Source organism: Diachasma alloeum, unplaced genomic scaffold, assembly GCF_001412515.2.
Source record: "Diachasma alloeum isolate Michigan unplaced genomic scaffold, Dall2.0 Dall_scaffold_00178, whole genome shotgun sequence".
Lineage (NCBI taxonomy): Eukaryota > Metazoa > Arthropoda > Insecta > Hymenoptera > Braconidae > Diachasma > Diachasma alloeum.
In genome coordinates, this window is record NW_021680344.1 from 191,745 (window position 1) to 204,477 (window position 12,733).

General features: G+C 34.9%; 1 protein-coding gene across 1 annotated transcript in view; it reads right to left on the minus strand.

Annotated features, from left to right (window-relative positions):
- Positions 1–12,733, minus strand: part of LOC107038650 — a 36,130-nt gene that overhangs the window by 8,634 nt on the left and 14,763 nt on the right. The window contains exons 3-5 of the mRNA XM_015257876.2: positions 8,951–9,220; positions 2,965–3,153; positions 867–1,002 (exon numbers count right to left, since the gene is read on the minus strand). Of these exons, the coding sequence (XP_015113362.1) occupies positions 867–1,002; positions 2,965–3,153; positions 8,951–9,173 (548 nt within the window). The 5' untranslated portion in view covers positions 9,174–9,220. The remainder of the gene's footprint in view (positions 1–866; positions 1,003–2,964; positions 3,154–8,950; positions 9,221–12,733) is intronic.

Sequence of the window (12,733 nt, forward strand, 5' to 3'; positions counted from 1 at the left end):
CGGTTAATGAACTAATAATTTAATGAAGTTAATCGGAATCGTATCCCTAAATTAGTTTATTTTCTTCATTTTTTCGCGTAGATGGCTTCAAAAGGTAAAAACACACGAAAAATACACGAAGAGGAGGGAGAACAATCAGCCAAGGCAGAAGAGGTTAGGAAACCCTCTCAACGGTTTAAATACACAAAAAAAATCTAGAAGAAGCGATTGAGGCTGTGAAATCGGGGAACAGCTCTCTAAATAATGCATCAATTAATTATGGTATCCCCAAAACTACATTGCATTCACGAGTCAACGACAAAGTATCTGGATACTCTCATGGTCGTCAGTCTGTATTGACAGTTAGGGAAATCCACCGAAAAGATATAAATTTCGGGAGGAATTGAACAAAATTGTATATTTTCTGATTAATATCCTCCTCGATATGACTTAGCATCAGGAATTAATCTCTCAACGTCACACTAACCTCCAATGTTCCGTAAATGGGCAGACGATGTTCCACTCTTGGCAAAAGTGTTCCGTCCTTGGTATATTCGATGGGCGTGTACTTATTAATTATTTCCAATTATTTCCCATCAAGTGATAGGTTCCTTCATTTTTTCTCAGAAAATAGACTAAATTTGGAATTAGGCAGTATTTTTCTTGAATTTTTCAAGAGAAAATTTCAATATTTCATGACTGTGTAAACTTCTGAAAGGGCTTAAATGTTCCGTAAATGGGCAGTTCACCCTACCCTCTCAAGTAAATATAGTCTACATATTAGGAAATTTTTCTCTCAGTGTAGAGACATTTGCATGAGCTGTATAAGCCTTTAGGTTTGAGTAAAGGCTCGAGTAAATAAAAAAAAAAGATATCTTCATGCTCACCAAAATGAATACCCGAGTTCTGCAGATCCTTCACTGGTCCACATATTGTTGATGTCTTCTTTTGGCAGAACATTTGTGTATAATTTTACATAATACTGGGCTAGCCAAGTAGCGGTGCTGGCCACACAAAGAAGAACTGTAAAAGGGAAATAATAAGTAATCTACAGGTCCCCACCCCCCTCATTAAGGATAATGGTCTCTTTTCTGGAAATTCAATGTTTTTATGTCCGAGGAAAATGCAGTCATTTTGTGAGACGATGGAAGAGCATATGAAATTAACTTTATTGATGATTAGTAAACATTAGTTCTGACAGTTTTCACAAAATAGGGAACTTGCATGAATTTGTTTCAATTTTCTAATGTCAAGTTTAGGACCTGAATAATTAATTTTTTTCATTCACAAACATTTGAAATATTACTCATTAATCAATAATTCGTAGTTAAAAGTTGAAGATTTCAAACACTTTGAAATCGCTAATGACGTCACACCGACGGTCGAGCGCTGGACCAATTACAGAATGGCTCGAGCCGACCGAACCCATCTTAAGGTGCGCCTCGGCCAATGAAGGACAACAATTCCCCACTCTCTTCTTTTTCCAGCAATGAAACGTCACCTGACCGTCTTTGTGATGTCATGACCGAAAAATTGGCCTCGAAAATGACCGATTTTCAATTAATTATCATAATACATCTAGGCAATGTTTCTCCATAACTTTCGCCGTTTAGCATCTATCTGTTACGATGAATGGGTGAATAGGGGAATTGAAAAGAATTGAGCTTCATGCAAGTTCCCTATTAAATAAACAAATGTTTTATGATAATCAAGTTCAAATGGATAAATCCGTTAGAAAACTCCAAAAATAGAAATAAAAATATACTTTACACTGAGAGAAAAACGAACCAGTTCTCAACATGTCTTGTTTGGGCCAACAAAATCATTAGTTGAAAATTACCAAAAAAATAATCGTTTGATTCGCATTTGAAAGTCTCAAACATGAATAATTGCTCTGCTTTGCACAGCAATGAAATATTTGGCTTAAGAGGCGGATTATTCATACAACGTGGTGCCTTTTCAGGATGAACATATCTTTTATAGAGGGAAGTTTATCAAGAAATATTTTATCCCTGAGTCACAAGATTGTCCAATAGAAGGAAAGTCGATAGAGAGGAAATAGTTAAATTAATTTGCAATTAGCTCCCTATTGCGTTTATTTCTCAATATTATTCAAAAACACTCTTTGAAAATATTCAGATTTTTTTCAACGTTTTTTTGATTGTACAAACATAATTTTTGGAGATTCCAGGGCTATGTAAAACTGAATGGTAATTGAGATCATTTCATATTATCAAAATAAAAAAAACAACCAAGATCACGCTCGAAAGATAATCCACCCAGGCCTTAAGAATTCATTTTTTGTCTGTGATTATAGAATAGCCGAAATGACAAACTACTATCCCTCATTTCATATAGAGCGAGCATTTGCCGGGAGAAAATTACGTATAAGAGCGTCGAATAACAAAGAAATAGTGCTAGAAATTACATTTATGGTTCGCACAGAGAATAATTTTTTTTTGGAAAATATCAAATGTCTTTTTGCAATAAAAATTCTCAATCTCGACACACGCTTCGTATGTTTATCAGAAAAAATGCTGATTTCGTAATTTTTAATAAACGATTGTTCTGGCAAGTAAGACTCGTTTGAGAACTCTGCTGTTTGCCTCTTAGTGTATCCAATGACCGAGAAAAAAATTTGGGGCACCCAGACAAATAATGCGGATATTTGAAACATTTAAATCTATATAGTGCCAAATACGAATGATCGAAAGACCAAGATTCAACAATATGGAATTCATTGAATTCATGAACTTTATTCACTATTCATATCGGTTTTTAAAAAGGACAAAAGTCCCATTTCATTGCATTGAGCATTTGTTTTACGATAAATATATAAATTAGTTCAATCATTGGATGAGTTCGAACGCTGGTGTGTTCAAATTTTTATTACCATGAACGAAATAACTACGTCTAGGTGTTGGAAGGAAAATCAAAATTTTTTGGAGTGCTGCGGTTTTAAATAAAGATTTTGAGAGTCCTTACGTGTCAAAATATTCATTAAATAAACCCCGGGAACGGAGAGAATTTTAGTTCTCGGTGTTGTTGCGGTATTTAATACTGCTAAAAGTGCCGACAGGGCTGCGGCAATCAATGCAAAAGACGTCGTGACTAGGGTAGAAATCCAGAGACCCCAGTGCATCACTGATGGATCTAGTTTGATCATCTGCGGAACTGTAAATGAAAAACGTAAGTCAATGTTCTGTTCCGGTAAGAATTTCTCTGAATTTCGAATTACAAGTGAGATGAATCTGAGTGATGGGACGCCGGCTGGAATAACAATTGGTGCGTGTATATGAATGTGAGAAGTAGCGAGCATTATTGTTCCCCCGGACAATCAAGCATAATAAGACACGTGTCACAATGACTGGCACGTGACTTGCTTTTTTTTACGGCAACTGTCCACGCCACATCTGTGATAATGGCGTGTTTGTTTGTCCCTTCACCTTCCTCAACTATCTATGAATACTGTGATGAGTTCATCCAATCGATGGAGATGAGTTGACGGTTTGTCGACATAATTCACCGATCATTTACATTCCTCATCACATAATTGGACTTTCTAGTAATTTATTTTTTCAATCGTTAGTGAACAAAATTTTCAGGGATCCTCTTTAACACACTGATAGAATGATTGGTTTATTCCAAACGAGATTCGTTAACTATTTACGAATGGTAGCGTTGAATATGACAAAATGAATATTCATAGTTAACGAATAGTTCATTTGAAAGGTCAAAGCCCCGTAAACTGACGCTTCTCAAATATGCATTTGTTAACTATTAACGAATGAACATTTGATGAGACGGAATAGACCCTCACCTCCAACCAAATCCATTCGTTAACAATAACTAATTTTTTCTACTAGTACACCATTGGAAATTTATCGTCGATCAAAAGCGGACGACTATTTCTGGTGCGAAAAAAGCGAAGTAATAATTATTTAATAGACATCCGGTAAGATAAATTTCAATTAATTACACACTGGGGCAGATGTATATGGTAGAAAGATCGTCGTGGCAGAATGATTATTAGGAGGAAACGAGTATCACATGTACGATAGGTAAGAGAATCCCCCTCGGTGCACTCAACCGAAAACCGCGCTCGTTCCTCGGAACACCTTGACGCCCCCAAGAGGATAACAAACGCTCTCTGCTCTGTAATTCATTCTACTGTGCATACATAACAAAACTAACAGTAGAAAAATTTTTCATTCACGGCGTAACATTTCTCCTTTCGCTTTTCAATTCCTTTTCACTGTAGCTGTTTATATTGTTTTAAGGCTTCTAGGGCGTCTGAGTCATATTCATGGACATCCTGGTCGTCACGATGGATTACCAAATCCGAGATGAAGAGTAAAAATAATAAGAATGAGTAGTGAAAATTATGACGCCGGATGATGAAAATTACTCAGGATGTTTTGATAAATCGTCAGTTCCATTTCGCACCCTCCGATGGGTACTCTGGAATAGAATTTCATGATGGCACTTCATGATTCATTCTGTTTTTGCAGACATAAACTTTCAAATTGTAATGTAAATATAATAACCCCGAGAGTTGCATGATGACACTGACAGGATTTACTATGTCTACATTTGTTGATGTCATCTGTATTCTGCGGGTTATTTAAAGAGAAGAAAATACTAATATGTAGACAACGATTCAATTTATTTCTGTCGCAATTCAAGCTATTAACCTGAATCGAATGTTTACAAGACAGAAAATGATTGAAAAAAAAACTTTTCTGGCTAATACGAGTTTGGAGCCCGAGCCGAAGGCGAGGGCTGCAATCATATGAGCTGAGAAATTGTTTTTAGATCGTATGTCGAATGATTTTTTTGTGTCATTACGGCGCTACGCGTTCGTACATCTCTGCCTTGCGGCCGGAATTACGAAATAGTATATTTCGTTACGAGTGCGGAAAAGAGTTTTTTGATATAATCCCACGAGCCAAAAAACACTTTTCCCATGAGTATCGAACGATATTTTTCATCACAATGTGTGGAAAAGGGACGTTTTAGGCACGCGAAGCATGCCTAAAAAGTTACTTTTTCGCACAGCGTGATGAAAAAACATTCGAACTTCTGAGGCCAAAATTAGTTATGTTCACACAAAAAATTGAAAATTTCGGATTTGATGAATACAATACTTCCATGCGGAAGCAAAAGCTAAATTTTGTTCATTAAATATTTTCAGAATTGGTTCAAGGAGATCGGCATGACATTATCAACCACAGTTTCAGGCGTAAAATGGAAATCATGCTTGGCGCGAGGTTGATATCAATTCACAGTCAAGCACTATTAAAAACCTGCGGGTTTCAACTATTTTTTTTGCGAATTGTTCGTTTTTTATTTTCACGATGGAAACCATTTAGTGTTGTTTTTTAGAATAGCACTTTGAAGTTCATAACTTAACTTCTTGTGAAATCAATAAGTCCTCTCGAAGGATATTATTCAAGTATTCTTATGCATTGAGAGATGAGGTGGGCAGCATCCTACACAAGTGCTGTCAAAACGACATTTTCTCTCTATAGAATTCACATTTGTGTCATCATAATGCGAATTAATGATCTTTTCACAATCATTTATGACTTTGTCAATAATTAGCATTTACGCAAGACTTTCAAGGCTAAATTAATGCAACTCCAACCTAATCTCTACTAAACAATCAGTTTTCGTATTTTGCTTTTCAATTTCAAGGTGATGACTTGGTAATTTGGTCAATGACACGGAGGTCGTTGAATGAAAAAAAAAGTGGACCAGGTGATAGAAATCGCGATTTCTGATTGTCGAGTGGGTAAAGAGAAAGAAAATCGTATAAGCATGGATTTATGTATGGCGAGTGGCCGGAGATGTTTACTGAGTTGACAAAATGAATAAATAAACTATTACTATAATGTTAAAATGACCCGTACGAGAGAGTCAACTCGTGTAAATCACCGATTGAATGATAAAAAGCCGTCAATAAGAAAAAGTTATTTCTATGTCACTTTAATAGACCTTTTCAATCTGGAAATCAAGAGAAAATATAAAATTCTAATAAATATTGACATTTAAGGTGATGTACATTGGAGCCCTCAAAAATGATGATTTATATGACACCTTATAACAGATAAGCGGATTTATATGGGGAACTTAAGGGGTAACAGAAGGCCAACGTTTCCTCGAAATTTTCAGTAAGGTAAATGTACCCATGGTCGCCCCTGTCTCTATGTTCGTTCAGATGTTGTGAGCTATCTAATCGCATTTTAATCATTTTGACAGTCCCAAGAATCTCTCAAGAGTGAAATACGATAGGAATTATTATTTTAGTTAATAAGAAAAGTTATAGACACCAATGAACTATAATTTATTGAAGAATAAGAGAGAAAAATCCCTTTCGCATCAACTGGTGCTACGACAGAGGAAATTCTTTTTTTCTTTTTCACGGCCTCGGAGTCCCTTTTTGGGTCCTATTCGGCACTCTATCCAACCCTATGCATGCGGCTGTGGATTCTACACTGTACCGATTCGCACTCCTATAGAACATAGAAGTAGCATGGGGAAACCACAGAAAACCCATGCCGGTACAGGCGGTTCCTCTATTAGCAACGTCCCGCTCGCCGGAGCCTTCCGTTGAAAAATTCGGTTCCACGGGGAATCGAACTCACAACCTTTCGCACACTAGACTTGCGTCTAATCCACTCGGCCACCGACGTCGGTGACAGAGTGAATTCTTAAGCCGCAAATTAAGAACCTCACAATTTTAAAATGTTGATACCTCCGTTATAATAGTAAAATAGGATTAAAAATCGGTACGTGACTTTTTGGCGCCCCGAGAAAATATTAAATGTGGGTGTCTTTTAACATCATTTGGGTGTGTGGTGCTAAAAAGTTCGGCACCAAAAAGTCCTGTCCAGTTAAAAATCCCTTGACTGAGGTTTCGGATGGTCAAAAAAACAATAAAAATGCATAAATTATAGTAACATCTCAATATTTTACAGAAATTTCGGCAATTAAAAGAATAGGAACAATGTAAACGGCATTGATCCAACTGTCAACTAACTGTCAACTGGTAACGGACTCAACGAATGAAAAAATCATTTAAAAGGGACTGATCAATTGAAATATAATTTTGTGCCTCGAGATATTTTTTACTGTTGTTTTATACCAAGTAGGATACTCACGACCTTAATTAGTTCGGATATAACCTTTCCATATCATACGAATCACGAGACGAGGATAAGGACATGTGTCTAACGTGTATAGGGACAAATGAGCGAGCGTAGGGACATGAGACTTTCCACGTTTATGGACGATTATTTATTAAAAAATAGTAGTTACCATGGTTGATATAAGTGAATTCTAATTCCGAAGTTTTTACTTTCTGATATCTAACTTAAAATATCGCATCTTTACAAACATTTCAATAGAAATATTGGACTAATGATGTGTTCACCTTAGCTACACGAGCGTAGGATTATTTACCTTAGTAATACCACTAGTGCTTCAAAATTATCCGATATTTTCCGATAGCTTCGTTGCCTAGGAACGATTGTGTCAAATTTTGCAGGTTTCAAGATTTTTCTGCAAAATTTGATACTCATTCCTAGGCAGGGAAGCTTGAGGAAAATATCTGATTAATTTTAAAGCACGAGTGGTATTTGACGGATTATTTTTCCACTCGGATTTCAGTCAAGCAGAGTGCAGTGAACAGCATCCGGATACATTTACACAGCCATACATTTACAACCCACTTTTTTGTTTATCTGTCACACAGAATATTAAACGTGAAATGCGTTGAAAGATGAGAAACATTTGAAAAGCTACTAGTGAGTTTCCGTCGGAAATTTTTTAGAAATTTCCGAAATAAAACGGCCTCAAATACTGCGCTCTGATTGGCTGAAATCCGAGTGAGAAAAATAATCAAACAAATTTCCTGCTCAAAATTATTAATATTTTGTGCACCCAAAGCACATTGATTTTCATCATCGCTTCCTAGAGATTAATGCGCTTGAATTTGTAAAAATATTGATAACTTTCAGCAGGAAATTTGTTCAAAATTTTGGCAAATTAGCGACATTAGGTTACCCCTTAAAACACTTACGCTTGTCTGTTATTAAGGTGTTTCATGTAAAAAGTCAAAATAATGAAAAAAAAATTGGAAAATTCATGAGCGAAATTTCTGAGTATGCTGCTCCATTATTGAGAATTCTTGCATATTTTTTCCAATTTCAGTCTCAACAAAAAAATAATGAAATTTGGATGTTTTTGTAACCCCTCTAGCTATAGGGAAATTCCCTCCAATTAGAGAAATTTCCACGGCACCCAAAAAAATTATGAACTATTAAGGAGAAACTAGTGGGTGATAAATCAAATCTTCCTGAGAACAGGTATAAGTTTCTGATTTTTTCAGATTTCATAAGAAAGTTATTTGATCAAATGATTCCGAAAGTTATGAGTTCCGGGGCAATTGCGCCTTCACGCGCAAGCGCGTGATTCGAATGTCAGTAAGCATCATACGAAAGTTATGGGTTGGACCATGGAACTGAGAGAGAAAACACTCGACAGGTTTACCAACTCGCGATGCATTTTAATATTATTTCAATAATTAGAAAAACATCCAATAAAAATTATTTGAGACCTGTAGGTGATGAAAAAAAAATCAATCAATCTGATAAATCAAATCAATATTTAAAAAATGTTCAAATGCACACTTCAATAGTTATTTGAAAATTGGAAAATTTCGTGCTAAGCGATTGAATCAGGGCGCGATATATACAATAAGACTCCGTTTCCGTTTCACACCCCTACCCCTGATCAACACAGGAAACCCCTTAAGCTGTCGACATGTAAATTCGGTAAGTGTTCGCAAATCTAGCGACTCTCAGGATGGAAACATCTATTAAGTGCAGGAAGATTTTTTAAATGAAATCCGGACGAATATAGTTGATACCTGAAATTAAGAAAATATATGAAGAATGCTTGGAATTACCGGATATATGATAAGTTCGCCATCCGTATGCGACATTCAGTTCTTTCTTTCCCATCAAGAGACCGAAGTGTACTCGGCCAGCACTCTCTTGGGGATTTGGTGTTCTCCAGGGTCTCGCGTCAATCCAGTGCTGCGTCACTAATGCTGCACACACGAGACCACCACCCAGTAGTGACAGGAAGAATGTTGCGAAAATTGTACCACGACGGAACATCGACGTCATCGTGGGATCACGTGGATGTTGATCGAATTTTGTAAAACTCGTGATTTCTGCAGACAAAAATGATGAATATGCGAACAAATGCATAGTTAAGCAGGGAAAATAGCCCAGTAAATTTTTCAATCCAAGTAAGTAAAAGGAACCGCTGAAATCCAGTGAAGTCATAAATGGTCATAAGTCAAGTTTTACTTTGCATTAATTGTCTATTGTCGATTTCTATAGGAGTGAAGTGATTTTTCATAAAATGTGAAAATATTCTCCCGTCGATACAAACAGGGATCGGCATAATTGTAAATTATAATTGATATTATTTGATTACTCAGATAATCTGTAATTCGAGGGGATGACACGTATGAAAAAATCGTATAGAAAGTTTCTATACGATCTGCGTATAGAATTTCTATAGGTTTTTCGTATATGATATTCGGATATTTCTATACAAAAATTCCCTATACGGATCATTTCTATACGAATTCGTGTAGAAATTCGTATAGAAGTGAACCGTATAGAAAATTTTCGTATAGAAATATCCGAATATCATATACGAAAAACCTATAGAAATGCTATACACAGTCCATATAGAAAGATTCTATACGATTCTTTCCTACGTGGATTTCTCAATTAATTAAGCAATGAATAATCTGGACCAAGAATTATCTAGTATTTTACTAATCGACAATTGGAATCAATCCTGATCCATTTTTTTATAAATGAATGATCACCCATCAACGATTATCCATTAATCAGTCAATTGTTAATCAGAATTTAAAAATTAACTAATTAATGTATTAACGCTATTTGATTTTTCCTCAATTATTTAAAGAGGAATCAACTGAATCTCAAACTTTATGATTAACCCCCGATGGTGATTAATTAGGATTCCGAAAATACCAATTATTTAGTTAACGGGTAATTTTTATGAAGAGATTTTCAATTATTTGCCCAATCATCAATTAGAACCCATAATTATTCAATATTCCGATCAATTGTCAATTATGCCAACACAACTTTCGATGCTTGAATCAATTCGTGATCAAGACGAAATAAATTTTGCTTAGGTATTTGAGGGGAGGAATTTTTTTATTATTTCCTCCATGGATTACCGTATGAAAAAATCCTATAGGATTTCCTATAGGAAATCTTATGGAGGATTCGAACATTTCCTATAGGAATTTTATGGTGGGATTTCCTATAGGATTTTCTATAGCATTCACTATAGGGTTTTCTATAGAAAGTAACACATCAAATTGAGACGCGAAACCAATCGATCACAAGGGTCAGGATTAGGGTCATAAATCTAATAGGAAACTCTATAGGGAATCCTATAGGAAATCCTATAGGAAATCCTGTGGGAAATCCGATAGGAAATCCTATCAGAAAAATCCTATAGGAAATGTTCGAATTCTCCATAGGATTTCCCATAAGAAATCCTATAGGGAATCCTATGGGATATCCTATAGGAAATCCTATAGCATTTTTTCATACGTGATAATCGCTGCATATTATTCAATTTTTCAGTGAGTCGTCAATAAATCTCCAAAATTATCCAATAATTCAATCAGTGTAAGAACCAGTGGGAAAGCCACGGGAAAACGACTGGAACGATTTATTCCAGTGATATTCTGATATCGTCAATCCCAACTACATAATTTATTCATGAAAAATCCTTCTCTCAGCAATTTTCAAATTTTTCTCCAGGAAATTTTGGAAAAACCACCGGAGCGATTCACTCCAGTGACATTCTGATATCGATAAGCTGAATCTCATAATTTATTTATGAAAAATCCTTGTTTAAGCAATTTTCAAATTTTTCTCCAGGAAATTTTGCAAAAACCACTGGAGCGATTCACTTCAAAATGTCATCAAGTCTAAATTACATGAAGACCTTCTGATTGCGTCACGATCATTTTGATCGCACGATTCATTCGGAAGAAATCGTCACACCCACACACACACACACACTTTGTTCAGATAAGTTGAAAAAAGATTTAAACACTTTAAAACATTGAGAAATGGTAAAAAAAACTAATGATTCATTTTCGGGGTGATTACAATAAGTACTCTGACACAAAAGTCTCTTGACAATATATCAATGATATGGAATCAATGAAATGAAGGAAACTTGAAAGAAAACTTGAAGAAAACACATTACTTGTGAGGTTACACCATTTTATGAATGAATTTCATAATCGAATTGAGGCCATGTTCAATACTCATGTGCGCGATTACAGTAAAAGTGATGAGTTAACTATCATTGAAATATAGAAATGTCCTTACCAAGAAGATTCAAGCACTTCCAGTAATATCGCTTATTTTGTTTATAATTCTATTTCAAAATTGCCTTTATAGGTCAAAGTTCTGATTTGAAATTTTGGTCCTAGAATGCAGATCTTTTGGATCTTAAGGCCCGGGTGTACTATCTTTCAAATGTTATCTGGATTTTTTTATCTTTCGTAATCCAAAATTGTCAATTGTGTGGTACATCATGTAGAAATCCCCAAAAATTATGATAGAATGATTAAAAAAATTGAAAAAATTCTGAACTTTTTCAAAGAGCGTTTTTAATTGAGATTCAGAATGAGTTGAAAAAAGTGGAAATTACAAATATCTGCTTCACTGTGGCAAATTATCTATTAGCTGTCATTTTCCATGGTGGATAACAAAACACTAACTCCTCATGGGAAGTGACAGCTAGGTATCTCAATTTTCAAAACAGTGGTATATAGTCGTCTGCCATTTTGATGCGATAAAAGTGTGATTAAAAAATTCTCCAAAATATTACAACTTTTTTCAAAGAGCCTTTTCCGTAATGAATGTATCTGTGCGGTGTGGGAAAAGATTTACGAAATCAGTCTTCCCCCTGCATGATATTAGGTGACAGGCCGCCATTTGTCACCATAAATCAGATACATTTTTCAATTTCTTGTTATTCAACTTATTCTGAATATGAATTAAAAATGCTCTTTGAAAAAATTAAGAATTTTTTCTACTTTTTTTTGATTATTTATTCATAATTTTTCAAAACTTCTACATGATGCAGGATTTAATTGACAATTTCAGATGACGAAAGATGAAAAAAACCATCGAGATAGCGTTCGAAAGATAGTACACCCGGGCCTTAAACTAGGAACATTGGGGCTTTTCAATGAAGAAAGTATTTTCATTTTTTAATTAATGATTTTCCTGCTAGAAAATCGATCGATTCATATTTATCAATCATTCTTAATTTAAAAGTATGTAGGCTGACAATTAGATTAAATTAATGTTGAATTAATATTCAATTATTTCAGAATTTCATCTCTTGAATTTTCTTCGCTTAAAACCTAAAGGCGCATAATTTAAGAACCCAATGGTTCTTGATTATATACACTGAGAAAAAAAATTTCTAAGAAATAGAAATTCTATGATTGATCCAAATCGTTCATCGATTGAATAGTCGCAAAAGAAAATGCTATTGTAAGACACAAATATCGATTTGAACTAAACCAAAATTGGATTGTATGAAATCGATTTTGTTATAGTATAGTATATTTTGTTTATTCTATCGAATTTAGAAAATACTT